Source organism: Zosterops lateralis, assembly GCF_965231275.1.
Source record: "Zosterops lateralis genome assembly, chromosome: 29".
Taxonomy (NCBI): domain Eukaryota; kingdom Metazoa; phylum Chordata; class Aves; order Passeriformes; family Zosteropidae; genus Zosterops; species Zosterops lateralis.
The window spans coordinates 560,696-582,693 of NC_139789.1; the positions used below are offsets into that span (position 1 = coordinate 560,696).

The following is a 21,998-nucleotide window of genomic DNA, read 5'->3' on the forward strand; positions in this document are numbered from 1 at the left end:
ACCCCATCACGGCTGCTCCCGCAGGCAGATGTGACCTGGACCCAAAGTTCCTCCGGACCCAGCCCCAGAGGTTCACTCTGGGCAGACCACGACGTGCTGCCCACCTCACCAGCAAGCCTGGCACCTCCTTCTGCTGTTCCCCAGCCCCAGCTGTGTCGTGGTGCCCTGCTCCCCAGCCACCACTGCCTCTACTTTCCTCTGCCCGGTGGATCTTGGGGTCCTTTGACCACCCTGTGGCATCACCCTCCTGTTCAGAGCTCGATGGGCTGCACTAGCCACAACCCAGGTGTGCTCAGTCGGGCTTTGGCTCACTACTTACTCCCTGGAATCCTCATCTGTCTGGAGGGACATTTCCTTTCACACTCCCTCCACACTCTGCTCAACCTCGACACCCAGGTGTGGAGTGGTGTTGCACTCCTCAAACAGACACCGACTCATGACCAACTGTCCCTCATTTCAGGCGTCTCTCGTTCCCCCAGAAGAGACGTGTCTGGAGCAGTGCCATGGGATCGGAGCAGCTCTTCTGCCAGCCACAGTGCCCCAGATGTTCCCAGGTGCCAGTAAAGCCCCAGGTGCTCCCTGCCGTATGTCCCGTGGCTGGGGAGGGCGGGCAAATCACGCTGTTCCTCTTCTTTTCTTCCTCGACGGAGGAGACGCAAGTCCCACACACCTGGCTGTTCCCCACGGGGCTGTCCCTGTCCCCGCTTTGTAGGCGGGCTCCGACCAGCAGAGGTACCACTTACACTGTGCAGCATCTGCAAGAAAAAAAACTCCCGTAGATGGGACACTTTCCAGCTTCTCTCTGCTCGCTGGAAAAGAGCGAACCAGCTGGATGCTGGCACCGGGACAGTCTGGACACGCTGGGGCTCAGGGACAGAATCTGGAAGGAGGGAGCTCCTGGAAGTGGTGGTGATGGATCCACGCCCGGGGAGTACGTTCCTGTCCTGCAGATGGAGTGGGAAGTTCCCAGTAGAGATCCGAGAGCGGAAAGCAATGGCAGACGCGCTGCACGGAGGAGGATTCAGGCTCCGACCCGCCCCGGAGGCGGGGAGCGGGAAAGTCACTCTCCTTGGCTCCGCTCCACAGCTGCCAGCTCAAAGGCCCGATTGTCTGCTGGCAGCAGATGTTCCGCTTCGGGCGGCGGCACAGGGGGGCTTTTCTGCTCTTCTCAATGACAGATCTGTGCCATTCCCGTCGGGAAGGTCCCGCTGCGTCGCCCCAGCCCTTGCCATATCCCCGACAGCCGGGAACCTGCCGGCCGCGGGGCACTGGCCGGAGAAGGGCACTCTGTGCCGGACATGAGTGGCCTTTCCCGAGTCCGCTGGAAATGTCAAAAGGGAATCGGACGCCGTAAGACCAAGGGCTCTGCCGAGGGGAAGTGAAGCTGGGGCAGGGGGAGTGGAGACCTGAAAACAGCTGGAAATAACTCCCCAGGGAAAAACTGAGTTTGGCTGTGCAGGGCAGAGGGGCATCTGCTGGGCAGGAAATTCCCTCTGTCCTAAGGACTCAACTGACATCTTTGCTGGGTGCTAGAGGGCAGAGAGCACAGAAGCAGAAGGGATTTGGGGGCTAGTTTGTGCTCACTGTATACAGCCAGCCCCATACTGCTCCGCATGATAAAGGTGGAAATCAGTGAGTGAAGCTGAGATCCTTGTCCCCACACAGGCCAGTGTCCCTGCCTATCACCAGGGGCTAGGGAATCTCAGGGCTGCTGGGCAAGGGCATTTCTCACCAAGGACAGGACCACAGCTGGGACCCCACCCTACTGTGGGACCAAGGTCACAGGAATTCACAGGGATGGGTGTTCCCCTTTCCAGGAGTGACCCCTTTTGGAGACAATCAGTTTGGGCACCTATTTTCAAAACCCATTTCACAGCCTGCTGAGTACAGTAGGACATGAGGAGCCCCTAAAAGAAAATGGTCATTTTGAAGACATATAGTGTTTCATATATAGCCAAGATGACAGATTTCCAAGGCAACCCAGGCTGCAAATCCTCCATGCACAGCATGATCCCAGTACTGGAATGTTTCAGATGCGGGAGCATCCCACTGATGGGTCTCACTGACCATCGGGGTGTGTTTAGGGCCACACAACAGCAAGACATGCTGGCCGTTGGGGAAGGTCCTCCTGGTGCTGCCGGCAGGCCTGGCCTGTGGCCAAAGCAAATCCCAGCTGCAGAAAGCCCACACAGCATTTCCCTCAGCACTGATAAGGCTGAGCTACAATCACAGCCACAAAAAAAGCTGTCCTGGCCTTCCCCAGGCGAGCCAAGTGCTGTGCCAAGCACATCAAGGATTGCCCGAGATAAAAGCCTGCACCTGCTGTGCCACACAGGCACGAAATGTCACCTGTGGCCAGCTAGATCAGAGGGGACACAGGCTGGGAGACAAGGGACGAGGGCACCCTGCACCTGGACTAGGATTGGTCTTGCTGTGCTGAGGACAAGAGGATGCACTAGGTCACATACCTTAGTGGAACATAGCGGGAGGTGGCATGGAGCAGGAGGTCCCCAGGGAGAGGGTGTCATTGGGGGTGGTCTGTGTTTGATGCAGGTGACACAGCATAGCCCTAACCTGGGTCCAAGAGAGTCTCCAGGAGGTGATGGGTGGTGGGAAATGGCAAGGCAGGAGGCTTTTGGCAAGGAGTCTGTGTGGTGTTTGTCCTCCTGTTGGAGTTTGGCTTCCCCCAGTGGCTTCAGCCTCCATGCAAGCTCCTTCCCTGCCAGCTCAGCTGGGTCTGAGCACCATGTGTACAACCACAGCTCCTCAGGGACCCTTCCCCAGGTCCCACACTGCTGGGGAAGTGGCTCCAGCTCCACTCCTGGGCTCTCTGTTTTGCTGCAGCATCTCAGGGAGGAAGGATCTGAGCAGAAGAGATGACAAGAGGAAACAAGCTTTCTGTTCACTCCCAAACCTGCAGGCAGAAAACAAGGACATCCTGCTGGGGTGGCTGGGCAGGAAGGCTATGCCTGTGGGGAGGGCAGTGTGCTGGGCTGGGATATTGCTAGTATTAACACCCTTTCCTACAGGGACTGGGCCAGACAGAGCCTCACAGCTTTTGCCTCTGGTCCCACGCCATGCCCAGCCTGGCCAGTTTGTTCAGGGGACCATAGAGGGGGTGATGGAGCCAGGAGCCAAGCTCAGGCAGGCTTGGTAGAGCTGGAGCAAGCAGAGATGAACTCAGACCAACTCATTCCACCAGGACATGGCTGGAATGCATCTGATCATCTGTTTCCCAGGTGTATCCTGAGCACGCACTGCTCCTCCCTGCCATGGGCTACAACTGGCCAGTTTGGTCACCCAGGACTTCAGAGCCCATTGCCTCAGAAATTACCAAGGTGCTCAGGGCTGCAAGATCCTGCTGCCCATGGAGGAGACCCGGGTGCCCAGGGGTCAGGATCCCACTATCCAGGGAACAGAGTCATCCAGAGCTGCAGCAAGTGGAATGGCTCGTGCTGCAGTACGTGTGGCTGGCAGCCCTTTCCCACCAGCATCTACAGCAGCATTTCTCAGGGTCTCTCCATCCAGGAGCCATCTGAATAACACAGAATGATAGCAAATGCCTTCTCATAGCCCACCAAAAGCCTAGACAAGCTTTGTGTGTTTTCTCATGTGCCAACACCACCCAATTCCTGTGCTGTGTGCAGAGGACAGGGATGCAGCCTATTCTGTCAGTCTCCAGTCACCTCCAGTTCCTGGGGATCTGTTCCCAACACACTGTGGAGAAGCACCCAGCTGTGCGGGTGTGAGTCACAACACACAGGCATACACATTTCCTACTGCCCTGATGGGAAAAGAGGCACGAACACATTCACAGTCCCAGTAGGGACTGGGAGAGAGAAAAGAATTGAGATTCACAGGGAATCCAAAAAAAGCTTTTTAATAGATCTGATTCTATGAAAACTCACCAGCTCCTGGAGGTTTTCGTTCAGATGGACACTCTTATGAGGATCAGGGCTGATTTCAATGGCTGTCGGGAAGGAACAGCTGTGCCATACCGAAAAATAATGCCATGAAAGTCAGCAGAGCCCCAGATAGCTGAATAACAACATTCCACCACCAGGAAAGCACCGAGTTTTTTTTTTTTTAGCAGAACTGCCCCCATAAGAGGAACAGAAGCCTGGCTAGCCCTCCCCACTCCTCCATGCAGGGTTATGGGAGAGATGCTGAATAAAAGAGCTTGGTCATACTGTGGAAGAGCTTCCATACTGTGGAAGTCTCTGGTCTTTACCTGTAGCCTTTCCCAGATTTGATCATCCGTGCATCTCACCCACACAGGCACCAGTCCTAACACCCACAACCTCACAGCTACACTTTGGTTAACACAGACCTTGGCACAGGTGTGACTGAAGCTGCTGCCATTTGCCTCCAGGCTTGGGTTCAGCTACAGCTGCTGGGCACCACCAGCCTGGGTGAGCAGGTGCCACACCTCGCACCGGTCCTGGCTCGGCATCACTGGTGTGGGGTGGGGTCACCGCACTGGTCGCCAGCCGAGGCCTCAGGAGCACTTTGCTCCATGTGATCTGCTTCTGGGTGCAGATAGGATTTACGTGGGGTGTCAACACCAATCAGCTCAGGTGAGTTCTCTGGCCATGGCCTATTTGAGTCCCATAGTTTCTGCAGAAAACAATGAATATTAGAAACAAGGGCTGTCCCTTGCATTTGATTCTTCTCAGTGACCAGAACTTAAAGCCAGAGGAATCTGATCCCTGCAGGGAACAATGCAATCCCGCTTCCTCAAAGGCTGCTGGTGAGTCTCAGCCTGGAAATACCTCTGAGCTGCCACAGTTTTGTGATCCAGCACCATATTCAGGCAGCCCCAGGGCTGCATTTCTTTGGTGGTGCTGCATGGTTCGTAGTTTCCCCACTCTTCCACAGCTCAACCCCCTATGCTGGGATGGCAGCAGTTATGTGGGGGTCTGGCACCCACAGAGCTGTGGTGACATAACTTTCCCAAGCTCATGCTTCCTCAACTCCTCCTTTGCTGTTTATTTCCCTTTGCAGGGAGGAAACTAGAATTGCTGCCTGGAGGTGGATGACATTTTGTTGGATGTCCAAGAGCAAGAGTGAGGGACCTGGACGTGGACTCATAATGGAACGCTGAGCTGGGTTGCAGGGTGTGAGCTCCATAGCACAGGTGGGCACCACTGGGACTTTCCTCATCACCCCAGACTTCACCTTTCCTGACCTGGACAGAGAAGATAAAGCTGCAAGGTGCAGAGGACACAAGTGATTTCTTCTTGAAGCAGTGAGTGAATCAGCAAGAGCGGTGCTATTTGAGATCTGTTTTGGAGACCAATTGAGGGCATGAAATTACCAAGTTCATTACCACAGGATGCTGGGCAGGCCAAGTATGCAAATGCATTGGAGAGGGACAGGTCTGTCAGTGGAGGTAGAGTCATTAGAGCTATTAAGGTACTTCCGTCCGGATGCAAACCCTTTCCCAGGAAGTCCCCAGACTGCCTGCCAGCAGCTGAGAAGGACGTCGGGAATCACATCTTGTTTCTCCTGCTCTTCCCGTGAGTAGTGTTACAGAAGAGCCAGATATAGAAAAATACCCGTGAAGTTCAGAGCTGAAAAGAACAGATAAAGAAGCAAAAGTCGTTGCTGAGGATTTCAGCGCTGAAAGGGTGTGGAGCAGTTAGTGAGGGCAAGCTCTAAGATGGGGAATGCCCGGGGTCCTTACTGGGTGGGGGGAGAGCCCAGAGCTCGCGGCTCAGCGACCAGCACGGGAAGCAGGCGGGGAAGAAAGCTGGCAAGAAAAGGAGACAAACAGCCGCGGCTGGGACGGGGAGGATTGCCAGGAACCCAGCGGGGCCAGGCCCGAGGAGCCCAGCCACGGCCAGAGGCACAGTGCTCCCGGTCATGGATGGGACGAGGGCAAGAGGTGCGGGGGGCGGCTGTGCTGGGGGAAGCACGGTGGTGCAGGGAGCTGGACCCCAGCCACCCGCCGGGCCCCGGCCATCAGCGAGGTTGAGCTCAGGGCAGAGGGTACCCCAGCATCGGGGTGATGTGGACAGGGGATCCCCCTTTCTGCAGGGTGGGCATCCTCGATATGGACAGGTTAGGGAGAATCCCGTCCCCAGGGTGACTGGAGTAGGCGCACCCCATCCACATGGTAATCACCTTGGGGTGACAAGGGTAGGGGGGACACCCTTCCCCCCAGGCGACAGGAACGGGGCACATCCCACCCCGGGCGGCCACAGGGATAGCGATATCCCCTCCCCACGCGGAGAGGGGGCTTGCGGGGATGCCGCGGGGCGAGCGGCGGGGGGCGGTACCCGTCCCGTCGGGCCCGGAGCCGGTCCCCGCCCGCCCCTGCCCCGCCCCGGCCGCTCCCGCTCCCGCCCGCCCTCGGCGCGGGGCTGCGGCGGGCCCCGCTGCCCGGCGCCGCGGAGCAGCCCGAGAGTCCCGGGCCCCGGGGCTGTGTCCCGGTTGCATCCTAGGAGCCCGGCAGCACGGTGAGGGACGGCGGGACCGGGCGGGACGGGACGGGCAGGCCTGGTGGCGGCGGGGCGGGAGCTTGTCCCCAAGGCGGCCCCCGCAGGACCCCGCACCCGCCACTGCCCGTGGCCCCCCGATGGACCGCGCTGGAGCCCCTGCAGACGTGGCGGGACCGCGGCGGGATGGGGCGGCCCCAGCATCCGCGGCCCCGGCGGCTCCGCCCGAGCGGCCCCGGCGGCGGGAACGGGAGGGGAGCGGGGCCAGGGCCGGGCTGGAACTCCCCCGCCTCTGGCTGGCGGTGGCGGGGGGTCCCGGAGTCCCCTGGGCTGGGGACGCGCTGTCGCCCCGACGTGGAGTTGCTGGCTCCCTGGGGCGCTGGGGATCCCCCAGGGATACCTGGAATCCCTAAGGCTGGGGATGCTGGTGGACTCCCAGGGAGCTGGGGAACTGCAGGGCTAGGACTGAGGTCTCCCTGGGGTCCTGAGTGTGCTATGGGTTCCCCAGATGGTGGGACATAGCACCCAGGCTGCTGCAGGCCGCTTTGGGGTGCTGAAGGGCACAGGGGTGCTGCAGGGTTTGGGGTGCTCCTGCGTGCACATGGAGATCCTGCCATGGGGTTGTGCACGGTGCTGTGTGTGTGCCCCGGCTGTACCTGGGGTCCCCGGCTGTAAATTTAGTTTCATCTCTGAACCCCTCCTCAGAGCAGGACAAGCCCAGGCCATCACTGTTGATGCTGTGTGTTGTCAGCAGTCACAAGGGAATCGGGAGGTGTTAGTGGAAGGTGCTGGTGGGCAGCTGTGGTGAGGGTGCAAGGAAAGGGGTTGATGTTCTCTAGTGAAACTGTAGGGAGCCAATAGCCCTATAGGTGTGAGGGGGCTGGTAGGGCTGATCCCCATGTGGGTAAGTCTGTGTGTGGACTCTACACCTGCTGTGCGTGAGCTCAGGAAGGTCCCTGAGGGGCTGGAGCCTGGCAGCCCCTTTGGCCTCCCAGCCAGCTGGGCCATCGATGACGACAACTCCAGAAATAACAGTCCAACCCTGAAATTAGGCTGCTGAGATGATTGAAGCATTTCCCTTTCTCTCCCTGGGTCAGCGTTGTGCACCTACCCACCTGGATCCAGCTCCTCCAGGAGCATCTCCAGCATAGACAGCATGGCCAAGGTGGCCTGGGCAAATAGGCACAGGCCCTCCCATACAGCCCCAGCAGCAGAGGATGGGGACAGGAAGGTGTCATGAGCCCTGGATACCTCCTGCTGAACCCAGCCACAGTGCTGGCAGGTAACATTGCAGGTGACGTGTGACTGCTGGCTGTGTGCAAGGAGCTCGAATCCTGGCAGGTTGCTGGCAGTGGAGGAAGCCATGTGCTTGCTCAGTGGTTTCCCTTTAACTTTGGAACAGCCTCAGTTCCAAGCTTCAGGGCTTATCGCCTGTGCAGCTACGAGGGAAGCATGCCTGGCTGAGATAAATCAAGTTGTGCTGGCCAGGGCTGCTCTGGACTCTGTTCTTCTCACATTCCTCATGACCTCAGTATTTTGGCTCAGGAGGAGAGCCAGAGAGAACCCTCCCTGTGTCCAGCTCCAGCCTCGCCGGTGGAGCAGCTCAGGCTGCACTGTATCAGGTTATTGAACAGGGCTGAGGGCTGCTACAACTGTGCCCCTGGGGAGGGAAAGGGCCCAAAGGTCTCGACCTTTAGGAACAGCTCCCCTAGACCTCTCTTCTGCCAGTCCAGGAGCTTGGGAACCCCAAGGGGTAATCACCCCATGCAGCCAGAGGTCCCAAGATGCTGCCTGCAGCTGGGGCTAGGGCACTGGGTGGTAACTGTGCTGTGCCAAGGTGCCCAGCCTCCTGCATCCCTGACATGACTTCTTATTGTAATTGAGCAGAGCAGCTCCAGTTTTGGCCCCAATTTTCCCATGTTGGCATTGGTACAACAGCACAAGGGGAAAATACAGGTGTAAGCCCAGGCAAAGCATAGCCCCACCTCCACGGGGGCGGTTGGGTGCCTGCGCATCCTCCTCCTCTTCCCCTCGCTGCCGAACCTCCCTGACAGTTCTTTGCTTGTACCATCCTGCTTTTGTGTTGAAACACCAGTGCTAGAAACAACACTTTTCATTACTTCCAAAGAAAGCTGGGAATCATGTAAGGGCTTCCCTCAGGGGTCAATGTACCTAGCCCCTTCAATAACCTGCACCAGTGCCCAAGGAAGCAGCTGAAGCTGCTGAAAATCAGCCTTTGGCACCAAAGTGACTGGTACAATTGGCCCCAGCAAGACTTCAGCCCAGGTGAAGGGCGGCTGCCTGAGTAGTGCCATGGTTGTCAGCCAGGTCCGGCTGGTGTTGACAGTGGCTGGGCCATGGGTGTGGGGACTCCACCTGCTGCACACTGGGACCATCTGCCCCCACTTGTCCAATTCAGCCCCACACCTCTTCCCCAGCCCAGGGACAGTTTGTGCAGCCTGAGGAGCCTGGGGGGAGTTTGCACCTTGAAGGACGGTTTGAACATCGTGGGGTCCCTGGGGCCACTTGGACATGGTTGGAAGCTGGCAGGTCCCATCACCTTTTTTGGAGCTGGGTGAAGACAGAAACTCATGCCCTGGTCCAGCCTATCCTGTCAGACCAAAAGAAATGGGGTCTGGAAGCAGTGAGAGGATGTCCCCCACAGCTGGGATGCAGCTGCTGATGTTGGCTGAAGGGGCCATAGGAGGTGGCAGGTGACAAGCTGCCTGTCCCCAGCTCAGTGGAGGGGACACCAGTGCAGTGCTGGTGCAAAGGGCGTCTTTGCTGCTGGAGTGGTGTGGGAGGTCTTCAGGCCTCGGCAGAGGAGGCTTTTCCTGTCCCCAGGCAGAACAATACCCAGGCCGGGCGGCGGAAGGGAGCTGCCGGCCACTTCCCCCCGAGGAAACGCACCCGCTGGCTCTGGCTCCTGTTGCTCTCTCTTCCTCTTTGATTTACAACGTGTGTGGAGCCCAGTGGGAAGTCTGTCCTGGCCCCAGCACTGTTTAATTACCTGCATCAAGGGCCATGCAGAGGAGGAAGCGAAATTCTTCCCATGTGGGAGGGATTAGATGAAGTTGGGGATGTGTGGACCCTTGTGGGCTCGAAGCCAGCAGTTTGGGAATGCTGGATGCCAGCATGGAGTCAGGATGTTTCCAGGGGAGGTGGAATGGGTCCCCACTCAAAAGTGGGATGATTCTGAGGGAGGTAGAATTTGGGATATGCATTAGCTGTGGGTGGGTTGGCAGTGAAGTGGGAGCGCCCCAGAATTCGTCCTGGTGACTAGTGGGAAGTGTTTTATCTCTGCCCAGTTGGACTCAGAGCCAACCCTGTGCACTGGGCTGGGGGTGGGAGGCTGCCGTGGTGCCCAGCCTGAGCCTAGTCTGGCACTGCAACAGCTGCTCTGCTGGCTCCAGGGGGTCAGGGCAAGCTGAGGGCTGGCAGCTGCAGCGCTGGGGCTGAGGAGTGACTGCAACATAGGCATGAGAAGTGGATGTGAGTGTTTCTGTGCAGTTAAGGCCAGACCTTGTGCCATTCCCTGGGCAGCACTGAGCTTCAGCTTCCCTGAGGGCTGTGCCCAAGCCACCATTCCTCTGTGGCATTCCTCCTCCCCTGGTTTCTTCTGAAAATAGCCTAGTGCCAAATGTTTTGCTCACCAACAGCTGCTCAGCCCCATGGCCACCTGTGCCCCATGGACAGAGCAATCAGAACCCTGATGTCATGCACAGCAGCAATGGGTCCTCCCAAGGTGCTGTTGTCCCATCCTGCTCCTGCCAGAAGCACTTCACAGCTCCGCCCCAGCATCGAGATGCCGCCAGATGTTGCAGCAGGTCCCAGCTCAGTGCTCACAGCTGGTGGCACCCCCAGCCGTGAGCTCACTGGACCACAGCCATATCTTGTTGGCTCTCCTCCAGTGTGTCCATGCCTAGCTCCTGGGGAAACCAGGCTTCCATTTTATTCTCCTCTGCCTTATCCCACATTATGGACAGGGAAAAGTAGTCAGGTCCCTCCTGGTGGTTGTTGGCCCCTCAGGACACCCCTGAGGCCTTGGCACCCTGGGTGTCGAGAATGGGCATCACACCCAGCACTGAGAGGTGCTAGCAGCTCCCTGAAGTCATGTGGCTTTGCCAAAGCATTAGTTCCCTTTATCCAAAGTAAACTCCACGTGGAGTATTGCACCTATACAGGTTTCAGCCTCTTTTTTTTCTTGGCCTGCTCCTACTGTATGGCCAAGCTCCAACTCATGATCCTCAGAGCTGGCAGCAGGGCCATCCCAGCAGAGCTGTGGAACATTCCTTAAATGCACAAACACAGGCAGCACCATGCTCGCCTGGCCACTGGCTCCAGTGTCAGCCCTAGACTGGTGGAGGGCAGGGGACCTGGCAGACGGCAGGGTCAGCCACAGTGGGGGTCAAGGCTATGTGGCTGCCTGGGGCTCACTAGCCCTGGGGTCACAGGGTTTGTTGGTCTTCTTGTTGCAGGTTGATGGTCCTCTGGTTAGCAGCATTCTGGGAAGAAGATGGCTCAGCCAGCACCCCTGAACCAGAACCTCCCAGGTAAAGACGCCAGGGTTGTCACCAGGTAGTGACAGTGGAAGAGGTGCAAGGGGGGTTGCAGGGCTGAGCTGTCCTGTCCCATCCCAGTGGAGTTCCTCACTCCACCACCAGCCCTGACATGGATTGGGTGTCCTGTGATACCCTATGGCACTGAAGGTGCTGGAGACAAGCACATCATGGTGGAGAGGGGCCTGCAGGCTGTAAATTCCAGTATAACCCAGTTGGAAAAACCATCCTGTCTCCACCAGGTCCCTGCCTAACCGTCACTGCAGATCTTGGGGGCCCGTTCTTGTATCGGGACCAGGATGATGGAGAGAAGAGCTCGTATTCCGTGGAAACTCCTTATGGCTTCCTGCTGGATCTTGATTTCCTGAAATATGTTGATGATATTGAAAGTGGCCAAACACTCAAGAAAGTGCCACTGCCTCGCAGGGTGAAAGGGTCCCGTCCACTGCCCAGCACCCTGCGCAGCCCCAGCAGCCACACCAGCGCCTGGACCTCCACCGAGTCACTCACCTCCATGGCCAGTGAGGAGGGCAGGACTGTGCTGCTGCTGTCTCCACACAGCCGAGCGCCCCTGGAGCCTGCAAGCAAGCCAACCTCCCACCCCATCTCACCGCCAACAGTACGGCTGCTCCCACCTCCCACCCGCAAGTACCTCGTGCCAAACCCACGGGTGGAGAAGACCTTGCTGGAGACAAGCAGGAGGCTGGAGCAGGAGCAGGGCCGTTTGCAGGATATTGGTGGCCCCTCCCACAGTGGCCTGCCAAGTGCCCTGGGCCAACCACCGCACTGTGTGCCAGTGGGTATGGAGGGCCTGGTGGGCTGGGGGCGAGTGAGTCCTGGCAGCTCAGGGCATAGCACTCCGGCTGCGGGGCTCAGCACAGCCCCACTGCAGCACGTGCGGGAGCAGATGGCTGCAGCCCTGCGTCAGCTCCGGGACTTGGAGGAGCAGGTGAAAACCATCCCACTCCTGGAGATGCAGATCTGCGAGTTGAAGAGGGAAAAAGCAAAGTTGCTGAAGAAGCTGTCAACAGAGCCCGGCGAGGCATTGTATCTGCCCCCTGAGGCAGGCACAGGGAGTGAGGAGGTGCCCTGCACAGGGCTCGAGAGTGAAGCAGAGCCAGTGAAGGGGCGAACAAGCAAAATTGCAGAGCTGAGGAAGTTGACAGAGAAGCTGGCTGTGCCGGAGCGGAACATCAGGGCTTGGCTGAGCAAAAGCCCCAGGATGGCTGAAAGGCCATGCCGCTCTGTGGCAGTGGGTGAGGACCGGGCCATGACAGATGCTGTCTTCTACTACCGGTCGCAGCAGGAGTGTGGGGACGTGCCAGACAGCAGCACACGGGGACGCAGGGATGTGGCCGTCTGGGTGCTGGAGTCCTCACTGGGGCTGGCCACTGAGGCAGAGAGGGAGCTGGAGCTGCTGCAGCAGACAGTGGGGCATCAGAAGGAGGTGATCACCCTAATGGAGGGGCACCTGCAGCAGGCCACGCGGGAGCTGGAGGAGCTGCGGCTGGAGGTGTGCGCCCGCCGGCCCTGTGGGCAGGTGGACAAGGAGGTGATGGCCAAGCCACAGGTGGCCGAGGCACTGGTGGAGGCTGTGGTAGTGACACAGAGCCAGGCAGCTGGTGACCCCCCAAAGACAGCAGAGGCAGGTGTGGAGTGCTGCCCCCCAACCTCCTGCATCGCCGTGGGCTGCCACCCTGACCGGCAGGATGTGGCAGTTGGACCTGATTCAGCTGCCAGCTGCAATGACAAGGGCAGCCAGACAGATGTGGGCAGCATTGTCCTGGCAGGAGAGAAGGAGCCTGGTGCGAGCAAGGTGATGGAGCCTGACCTGGGTGATGGCCTGAGCAGCCCCTCAGCACCAGCCGCAGGAGCAATGGGGGAGATGTGCCCAGACAGCCAAGGCCCTAGGGCAGCTGTGCTGGAGATGACACACAGCAACCGGGACCCATCCCCAGCACAGGACAGTGCAGCTGCCCCAAACCCTGTGGCCGGTGAGTGTCACCAGGGATGACACCAGGGTCGGGGTTGGAATGTTCCTGCAGGAAGGGAGAGGATGGCCTTATTGGGGACAATGCCTGCAATGCCAATGCTACCTGTGCTCCAGCAGTTGCCCATTTCCCTTCCATTCCTGCCCAGAGGTCTAATGGGTTTGGGTTTTGACTAGCACTAGAGGGAGACTGTTTACAAGAGCATCTAGTGACAGGACAAGGGGGAGTGGTTTCAAAATGGCAGTAGGTTTAGATTAGATATTAGGAAAAATTCTTTACTGTGGTGACGCCCTTGCACAGGTTACCTAGAGAAGTTGTGGATGCCCCATCCCTGGAAGTGTTTAAGGCCAGGTTGGATGGAGCTCTGAGCAACCTCGTCTAGTGGGAGGTGTTCCTGATCATGGCAGTGGAGTTGAAATGAGATGATCTTTAAGGTCTCCTCTAACTCAGACCTAAAATTCTATGATTCTTGCTCACTGGCCCTTGACATCCATCTCTTTCCCTGTAGGAGCCCTGAAGTCCATCATGAAGAAGCGAGATGGTCCTCCCCGGAGGGAGGCAGAGGGCAGCAAGAAGAGCCTGCAGTTTGTGGGCGTGTTGAATGGGGAGTACGTGCAGAGGGCTCCTGCCACCCCCATGAGCCAATCCGGTCCCCTGTATCCCTGTCCTGGGCTGGGGCCAGTGGCAGGGCCTGAAGGGGGCCAAACAGGTGCTGTGTTGCCACTGAGCATCCTCCCTCTGTGCAGGTATGAGAGCACATCCAGTGAGGAGGAGGAAGAAGACAACACCTCCTCTGAGAAGGCTTCGGCTGACAGCTCCAACAGTTCGGAGCAGGGAGACACTGAAACCTCAGAGGAGGAAGCCGGGGAAGGCACATGTGAGCCCAGACTGGAGTGCAAGGGAGCTGATGTGACCCTGCTGGAGCCTCCCGAGGTGAAGGAAAAGTAAGTGCCATTAGAGAAGGCTCCCTGCTCCCTGGGTCTGCACAGCTGGGAGCCATGGCACTGGCCCTGCCAGCTCAGGGCATCTGCCCCAGTTTCAGTGCCACCAGTGGGAAAAACCCATTCAGCTCCTGCAGGGACCATTCGTCAGGAAACAATCCTTCCAGTTTCTTGGGTCTGGTAAGGAAAGGATGAGAGCCCTCTTTGCTGCAGAAGATTAAAGTTTAGAGGGGGACAAAAAACCCAACAGCCTTCAATAGCATTTTTCAACAAAAGATAAAAATGTGGCCTAAGAATGGGTGAATCGTGCTCAAGCACATCCATATAATGCTTCATTCTATGGCAGTTTGCAGAGGCTGAAACAGCCAGGGTGCAGCCACCAGGCTGGTGGTTGCACTCTGGGAACCTTGCAGAGTTACAGGCACTGGGGAACTCATAGGTTTGGTGGGGTGATGCAGCCCCACATCATGGACATCCTCATGCTCTCCCCAGGTTCGAGCTGAATGCCAGGATGAGGGAGGCCTGCCTCATTGTCAAGACCCACCTGGGCCACCCTAGTGCTGCCAAGAGCAAAGAGGTGGTGAGTGGAGCACTGGGATGGGATGGCTTGCTCAGCCCCTGCCTACATCCCCCAGAACTGGTCCTACTCAGAGAGGAGCCAGCAAAGCCTGGCTCAACACCTTCCCCCAAAATAAAGCCCTTTGCTCCAGGGTTTGTTCCAGAAACCCCAAAACCCATGTGGAATCAGGCCATGCCCAGCATGGGTTTGGGCAGTTCAGGGTCCTGCCTTCACCCACCCCCACTGGAGCAGAGATTTTGCTCCCCGCCACCTCGGCTGGCAGCAGGATGTGGGTGCCAGGGTGTGAGGCCATGCAGAGGCTTAGGGGGAACTCAGCCCCTTTCTGCCCACAGCTCGCCAGCAGCAGCCTGGTCCTTCAGGAGTGGTTCCGTCTGTCCAGCCAAAAGTCATCCATCCCTGACACAGTTGCCAACCACCTCCTGGCCTTTGCTGAGGTCTCACCAGCTCTCCTGGCCCACGTGGTGAACCTGGCAGATGGGAATGGCAACACGGCCCTGCACTACAGTGTCTCCCACTCCAACTTCCACATCGTGTGGCTGCTGCTGGATACAGGTCAGTGCCTCCCAGCCTCAGAAACATCCCCTGGCCACCATCCCACTGTACCCCAGGTCATGTCCTGGCCATGTCAGCACAGGGGGAAGGCATTGGCAGCAGAGGGGCAAGGAGAGCTGCCCTGGGCTGTGTCTATTCATAGATGTAGGGGTCACAAGTCACCCCAGCCCATTTGGGAGCCTAGATTTTGTGGGGAAGATCCATCAGCAGTTCTCTGCCTATGGGATGGCTCACAGCACCCTGGGCAGGACTGTGAGGTGGAGCCAGGCACATGGCTTGGTCCATGTCTCCCACCAGCCCTGCAGCATCCTGAGCCCCCTCTGCCCACCCCCACAGGGATCTGTAACGTGGACCACCAGAACAAAGCTGGGTACACTGCCCTCATGCTGGCAGCACTGGCAGCCGTTGAGCAGGAGGAGGACATGAATGTGGTCAGGAGGCTCTTCAGCATGGGCAATGTCAACGCCAAGGCCAGCCAGGTTGGTGTGGTCTGAGGGCCACCACATCTTGACCTTCCCACCCCCAGGCAGATGCCAAGGCCACGCTCCGCTCTTCCAAGGGCAGGACAATGGCTCCAAAACCTGGAGGCATCAGTGCATGGGGAGGGCATCACCTTAAAAGCTCCTCCCTACCTGGCAGCAGGGCTGTCTCAGCAGTGGTGCAGGGACAAGTAGGTAGTGCAGCGGGAGCGGGGGTGGCCTGGCAGTGTCCCTTCCTTGCAGGCTGGCCAGACGGCACTGATGTTGGCTGTCAGCCATGGCCGGCAGGAGATGGTGGAAGCCCTGCTTGCCTGCGGGGCTGATGTGAACCTGCAGGATGAGGAGGGCTCGACCGCGCTGATGTGCGCTTGCGAGCATGGCCGCATGGAGACTGTGAAGCTGCTGCTGGCTCAGCCCACCTGCAACATCTCCATCGTGGACAGTGTAAGGTTCTGCCACTGGGCTTGGGCAGCCCACACTATGTCCTGTCCCCAAACTGCTTTCTGCATGCTCTCCCTTACTTTCTAGGATGGTAACAATGCTGTTGCCATTGCACTGGAGGCTGGTCACAGTGACATCGCCACACTCCTCTATGCCCACCTCAACGGCACAAAGCCACAGGCCCCTGTGAGTACCACACCACTCCCCATGGGAGGGGAAAGAGCTGTAACACAGATGAGTGTCTCCAGGAAGAGGCTGCAGGAGCTAGAGCAGAGCATTTCAGGTGCCATGTGCTCAGAACAGCCCTGCTAGCCCTCACCAGGAGTCACTGGAGGGGTCTCTGGTGACTACTCTCTTTGCAGCAGGGGACTTCACCAACAGCCACAAAAAGCCCTGGGAGTCCAAAGAAACCAAATTAGAGTGACCTTGGGATGCAGCCAGGAGCTACCAACAGCACTGGGCTATGATTCACGTTTCCTCACCTGCCACCCCGCTGTGCTGAACCGCTCTCTGCAGCTTTAGTCCCATCACAAGCACCAGCCCTTGGCCTCCCTCGCCCATCTCCTCTACGATGCAGCCCACAGGTGGCCACCTCACCACCAAGTGACCGGAGCGGGACATGCAAGGAGCAGAAACCACTCCATCCCCTCTGCTCTCTGCCACAACCACCAGAGCCCTCTGCTAGAACAGCAGAAAACCTATCCAGCAGAAACAGCACCTGGTTTGTGCTCTTTGGCAGCTCCGAGAAGGCAGCAGTGCCAGTGACATGGAGCCAGAGAGCAAGTGATGGGTTTTGGCCCCAGCAGACATGGTGCTCTGCGGGCACATCCTGTGCAACAATGGGAGAGGGAATGCTGCCTTGGACAGGGGCTATTTCCAGACTCAAATACTTGCCCTTCTTTTCTGACATTTCTTATCCTAGCTGAAATCTGATTTTTTTTTTCTCTTTTCTAGCACATACATACAAAGCAAAATATATATATATACATTACTTAGCCAAAGGATGAAGTTCAACATGAAATCACTTGGGATTTGATTTGCTCAATGGGAGCAAAACCTCTGAGCAGCTAGGGTTGCAGCCAAGTGTCAAAAGGGGCTGAGGGCCAAGAATGCATTTGGGGACTAAACTCACAAGGGGAGCAGGTCCTTCTCCCAAGGAAGAGAGACCAATTACCTCCTAAACATTTCCCCAACTAGCCAGTCCCCCAGACTGTACAGACAGCCAGAGCTCACAGCCAAGTCTCTCTGCGCCCACCTTCCATCCCATAAGGGAGGACAGCACCAGGAAAAGTACACGGGCCAGAAGAGCTCAGAGCACACAGGTGGAGCCTGCAAAGGGGAACAGGTATGTCAGAGAACATGTGTCTGTACAAGTGTGTGAACACTGTGTGGTGTGGGAACAGGGTGAGGACAAAGACCAGGAAGAAACAGGGTTTTGCATGGGAAGGCAGCTCTGCTCTGAGCCTTTCACAAATGTAATGTGTTGTGCCCCCCATTCCTGCTACTTGGCCCAGCTTCACTTCTGCCCCAGCTCTGAGCCAGGAAACCCCACAACCCTCCCGAGAAACTTGCTCTCAGCTTTGCACTGGAGTTAATATACAGTGCTTACTGCCACTCCCTAATACACTATGTTTACTGGTATTTTAACACTGATGTTTATTTTTAAGATATAAATAAAATTTAAGGTTATTTTGAAATATTATAGTGACATCTACAGTCTCCTGCCTTCTTGTCCCAGCTCATAACAAACCCTGCAAGAGCTGCAGCTGAGGCACAGCCTGGCACAGCCCCTGACCTGAGCAGGTGACCCCACATTCCAAGTCATTCACTGCAAGTTTATGCACTGGCTATGTCCCTCAGTCTGGTTTTCTTCCTGCTGATGTGTCCCAGGCAGCTGCAGCAGTATCTTTGCCCATTTTATTTTGCAGAACAGCTGCAGCCCTGCACCGCCCCTGGTTCTCTGTGGTGCTGATATTACACTGCATCATTAAAGGGCAGTCACTAGACCAAGTGTGAAGATGCAAATTGCTTCCCTCCTCAGGTGGACCAGGCTGACCCCACAGGGGTATTCCAGAAAGGATACAGCTCTCTAAGCCACTCTGTCCCAGTCACCCAGAACTCAGAGCTGGCAGGAGCCAGAGCAAACACTCTTGGGTCACTAATGAAGCTGTGAGAGAGTAAACAGCAGCTGCAGAACTGAACACTGAGGGGATTTCTGGCACACTCGACCAGTTCTGAGCTCTGCTGCATCACATAAGCCAGGGAGCGCAGCCTTGTACTAGTTCTCTGAAACACCCACAGAATCACAAATTACATCAAGCAATAGCACAAATACAAGGGCTTTCTCCATGGCACAATCTCCTCACCTCACTCATGTTGCCCATGAGCTGCCCAGGGCACAATTAAAACTGGCAGAAATGACAAATCCCACTAACACTCTAACATCAGCCCTACAACAATCCTCAGTGTTGTTTCAGTTCAACATTTTGCACATCTGTTGCAGCAGTGCCCTGCTCAGCTTTAGGACATCCAAATCCTCAGTCACACCTGCCACTGAACTGCCTCAGTCAAGCTCAGGACATTGTAGACAAAAAAAATGCCCATCAGAGACCATACATGAGAGGCTGCAGATCTGACTGCCCAAACACACCACAAACCTGAAACACTCTATAAGCAGTTAAAAACACCAGTCCTTAAAAACCTGCCCTTAAAATACAACAGTTTTAAGTCTCATTCTAAACTTTTCAGCCCTAGTTTTGATTTGTGTAATGTCCTAAAACAACGCATCTTGCTAACTGACTTTGTGGTGGAAGAGAAAGCCAAAGAAAGCGAGATGAAGAAGTCAGTAAATCAAAGAGGAGTGACAAGCACTCGTTCTCTGTGGGTCACTGCCAGGAAGGATAGCAAGTACATGTATTTATGGCACCATTCACTGAGCAGTTTACTGAGGACAGACAGAAGCAGCAGGCTACTGCTTTGCGAGCGGGTACCAAGTTTGACTTTGAACTTGTGATTTAATGCCACTGAGGTCCAGTAAGTTTCCAGTGCCACTTCACTGTCGCATACAGAAAATCACTTACCAGGAAGGTCGGAATTAAAGCTACTGTAATCAAAACAGAATTAGTTTTGTTAGACAGGTCAGTAAAGATGCAATAGCACAGTGATACTACAATAAAGAGACTACGTGTAGCCTCAGTAGCAAGCACGGCATGTTGCTACTGAACCCGAGGAAAGCGGAAGGTGCTCACATGTGAGACAAACCAGAGGTGTCAGGCGGCGCTCGATGATTGAAACCCGGGCAAGGAGCTACTGGAAAAACCCTTTATTACAGTGACACGGCCGCCACGCTCCTCCTCCCCCCTCGCCCTACGGCCGAAGGATCTGCGCCAGGCTCCATTCCCCGATGGACGATCCGGCAGCATGGGCGATCCCGGATTCCGCTCAGCGCAGCCGCCGGGCCTCCCGCTCTGACTCCAGCAGAGTGAGAACGTCACCCTCGCGCACCGGCCCCTTCACGTTGCGGATGATGGAACGACTCGTGTCGTCCATGAACTCCACGCGCACCTGCGAGGGGGGACCGCGTTAGCCTGCCCGGGCCCATCCCGCGGTATCGCGCCCGCCCGGCCCGGCCCGCTCACCTGAGTGCACTGCCCCTGAGAGCCGGTCCGGCCTAGCACCTTGGTGACCTGCGGGGACAGAGTGAAGGGTCAGTACGATGCCGTAGCCCGACGTGGCGCGGCACGGCCCGGCCCAGTCCCCTATACTAACCCTGGCCAGCTTGATAGGCTGCACGCGACTGGTGTCCATGGCGGCTCCGGGGCGCGGAAAGGGGCGGTGATGCGCCGCATCCCCTTATATAGCTCCAAGTCTCGCGAGATCAAACGTTCCGCGCGCGGGCTCCCGGCCTCCCCCGCGCCCCTGCCCTTCACCGCGGCCAAGATGGCGACGGCAACTCGTCTGATCCAGCGGCTGCGCAACTTCCTGGCGGGGGTAAGAAGCGCCCCGGGTTCGAGGCTCCTCTGCCTCGCGGGACGGTGCGCTGTGCCCCAGGCTCCGCGGAGCCTTCGGCGCAGGGCGGCAGCTCTGCCTGAGCTGCTCTGGCCTTGCCTTGCAGCGGGATCTCCAGGCGAAGCTGCAACTGCGCTACGAGGAGATCGCTAAGAGGTGCTGGAGCCGAGCCGGGCCGGGCCGGGCCAGGCGGCGGGTGGGGCGCTGAGCCGCCTCCGCCCCGGCTCCGCCGCTGACGCTCGGGTCGTTCTCTGCCTAGGACCCAGCCGCCACCGCGGCTCCCGGTAGGCCCCAGCCACAAATTCGCCGATAACTACTACTGCAGCCGGGACGGGCGCCGGGAGTCGCTGCCGCCCGTGGTGGTGGCAGCGGCGCAGAGAACCCTGCCCGCGGGGGCACAGGCTGGCAGGTAGGTCTGGCGCGGGCGGTGCTGCACCGCACCTGTCGCGGAGCAGGGTCAGCCCTGTTCCTGATTTGTACCAGGAACAACGAAAGACCCCAGAGGCAGTGGGTAGTTACCCAGATTAGCAGAAGAATGTGGAACTGATTATTTGGGTTTATATTTCCTTGCAAATAAGTGAGGTGGGAGGAAGTTCCTTTACTCTGCTTTGGTGAGACCTCACCTGGAGCATCTGTGTTCAGCTCTAGGGCCTCCAAGAAAGGACCTGTTGCAATGAGTCCAAAGGAAGCCACAGACATGCTCCAAGGGCTGGAGCCCCTCTAATCGGGAGCTGGGAGAGCTGGGAGTGCTCACCTGGAGAAGGCTCTGCGGAGAGCTCAGAGCCCCTTGCACGGCCTAAAGGGGCTCCAGGAGAGCTGGAGAAGGACTTGGGACAAGGGCTTGGAGGGACAGGACAAGGGAATGGCTTCCCACTGCCAGAGGGCAGGGATAGATGGGGTGTTGCGAGGAAATTCTTGGCCATGAGGATGGTGAGGCCCTGGCACAGGTTTCCCAGAGCAGCTGTGGCTGCCCCATCCCTGGAGGTGTTCAAGACTGAGGAGGCCTTGGAGCCACCTGGGGTAGTGGAAGGTGTCCCTGCCCGTGGCAGGGGCTAAAACGAGGTGGACTTTAAAGTCTCACCCAATCCAAACCATTCTGGGACTCAGATTGACAAACACCTCCAGCACTACTTTGCATCCTGGACTTCTAATCAAATTCAAGTGTGATTCCCAGGGTGTTGCTAAAGCCTCTTCTCTCTCTTCCTTTCTCTACCCCAGTTCAGGTGCTGCAGTGACAACAGGGAAGAAACCAGTGACCCCAGGACCACCACTTAGGAAGTGGGAAATTTCCAAGGACGAGCCCTACTTGTGAGCCAGGAGTGAGCTGAGGCCATATGATGGGTACAGGTGGTTCCAGAGCAGCTCTGATGGGGAGGCTGTGCTGGATGTGGCTCTATACTGCTGGAGGGAGCTGATGTCTGATTAATAAATGTATATAAAGCTGTTACTAACCCCCCATTTTGTGTATGGTATTTGATTTCTTCAAGTTACTGCTGTATAATACCAGTGTATTTCATTGGTTGGAATATTGACACAGCACAGGCACATCTGTAAGCTGTAGTCAGTCAGTGAAGAGCAAAGCTGAGTAAAGCACAGCCTCGCTCACAGGGCTCTCCCCCGGTACCCAGGCTCTGCGAGAAAAGTTCAGCAGCCTGGGGCACTCCCCCCCAACACCTGTTCTGCTGTGACCACACCCCGCTCGGTCCAGCAGAGCGCTGTCCAGCCCCTCCCCGGGGACAGCAGGTCACTGCCGACCGCGGTGCTGATGGATTTCCAGGGAAATGCGCGAGAGCCCGGCTGCTGCTGGAGCTGGGAAGACGCGCAGCCGGCCCTGGCAGCTCCGCGCGCCGGCTCCAGGGCAGGCTGGAACAGGCTCGGCTGCAGGGACTGCCTCTGCTGCTGCCGACAGCGCCGCTCGGGTGAACCGGCCGCGTCCTCGATCACGTGACACCGCCCTGAGGCGCCGCTCCGAAGGGCACGGGAGGTGGGCGGGGCCTCCTCAAGGTC

General features: G+C 57.5%; 3 protein-coding genes across 6 annotated transcripts; 2 read left to right on the forward strand and 1 right to left on the reverse strand.

Moving 5' to 3' along the window:
* Positions 1-5,416: 5,416 nt before the first annotated feature.
* On the forward strand, positions 5,417-17,661 carry KANK3 (KN motif and ankyrin repeat domains 3). Of its 4 annotated transcripts, none has more exons than XM_083880137.1 (11): positions 5,417-5,519; positions 10,919-10,993; positions 11,242-12,993; positions 13,499-13,598; positions 13,737-13,934; positions 14,424-14,511; positions 14,844-15,063; positions 15,400-15,542; positions 15,786-15,986; positions 16,071-16,169; positions 16,346-17,661. In XM_083880137.1, the coding sequence occupies exons 2-11, from the start codon at positions 10,957-10,959 to the stop codon at positions 16,400-16,402; spliced, it is 2,895 nt and encodes a 964-aa protein (XP_083736263.1). In that variant the 5' UTR covers positions 5,417-5,519; positions 10,919-10,956; the 3' UTR covers positions 16,403-17,661. The 4 variants fall into 4 exon arrangements, with proteins under 4 accessions (XP_083736263.1, XP_083736264.1, XP_083736261.1 ...); XM_083880138.1 differs by having other exon boundaries at positions 16,349-17,661; XM_083880135.1 differs by lacking the exon at positions 16,346-17,661 and having other exon boundaries at positions 16,071-16,327.
* A 1,629-nt stretch (positions 17,662-19,290) lies between these two features.
* On the reverse strand, positions 19,291-19,860 carry RPS28 (ribosomal protein S28). Its single transcript, XM_083880056.1, has 3 exons — positions 19,752-19,860; positions 19,622-19,669; positions 19,291-19,547 (listed from the first exon to the last, which is right to left on the reverse strand). Exons 1-3 carry the CDS (start codon positions 19,788-19,790, stop codon positions 19,425-19,427), a joined length of 210 nt encoding a protein of 69 aa, XP_083736182.1. The 5' UTR covers positions 19,791-19,860; the 3' UTR covers positions 19,291-19,424.
* Positions 19,837-21,449, forward strand: NDUFA7 (NADH:ubiquinone oxidoreductase subunit A7). The gene is made up of 4 exons (XM_083880055.1): positions 19,837-19,973; positions 20,098-20,147; positions 20,251-20,400; positions 21,210-21,449. Exons 1-4 carry the CDS (start codon positions 19,923-19,925, stop codon positions 21,301-21,303), a joined length of 345 nt encoding a protein of 114 aa, XP_083736181.1. The 5' UTR covers positions 19,837-19,922; the 3' UTR covers positions 21,304-21,449.
* The last annotated feature ends 549 nt before the right edge of the window (positions 21,450-21,998 follow it).

What these genes read in the sequence shown, in the direction of transcription:
- NDUFA7 (XM_083880055.1), top strand. Translation starts at nt 19,923, where the DNA reads ATGGCGACGGCAACTCGTCTGATCCAGCGGCTGCGCAACTTCCTGGCG. An exon ending in TACGAGGAGATCGCTAAGAG is followed by an intron (nt 20,148 to 20,250) that starts GTGCTGGAGCCG and finishes TTCTCTGCCTAG; the next exon opens with GACCCAGCCGCCACCGCGGC. An exon ending in GCGGGGGCACAGGCTGGCAG is followed by an intron (nt 20,401 to 21,209) that starts GTAGGTCTGGCG and finishes TCTCTACCCCAG; the next exon opens with TTCAGGTGCTGCAGTGACAA.
- KANK3 (XM_083880135.1), top strand. Translation starts at nt 10,957, where the DNA reads ATGGCTCAGCCAGCACCCCTGAACCAGAACCTCCCAG. An exon ending in CCTGAACCAGAACCTCCCAG is followed by an intron (nt 10,994 to 11,241) that starts GTAAAGACGCCA and finishes TGTCTCCACCAG; the next exon opens with GTCCCTGCCTAACCGTCACT. An exon ending in GTGGCTGCTGCTGGATACAG is followed by an intron (nt 15,064 to 15,399) that starts GTCAGTGCCTCC and finishes CCACCCCCACAG; the next exon opens with GGATCTGTAACGTGGACCAC.
- RPS28 (XM_083880056.1), bottom strand. Translation starts at nt 19,790, where the DNA reads ATGGACACCAGTCGCGTGCAGCCTATCAAGCTGGCCAGG. An exon ending in AGCCTATCAAGCTGGCCAGG is followed by an intron (nt 19,670 to 19,751) that starts GTTAGTATAGGG and finishes CTGTCCCCGCAG; the next exon opens with GTCACCAAGGTGCTAGGCCG. An exon ending in CTCAGGGGCAGTGCACTCAG is followed by an intron (nt 19,548 to 19,621) that starts GTGAGCGGGCCG and finishes CCCCCCTCGCAG; the next exon opens with GTGCGCGTGGAGTTCATGGA.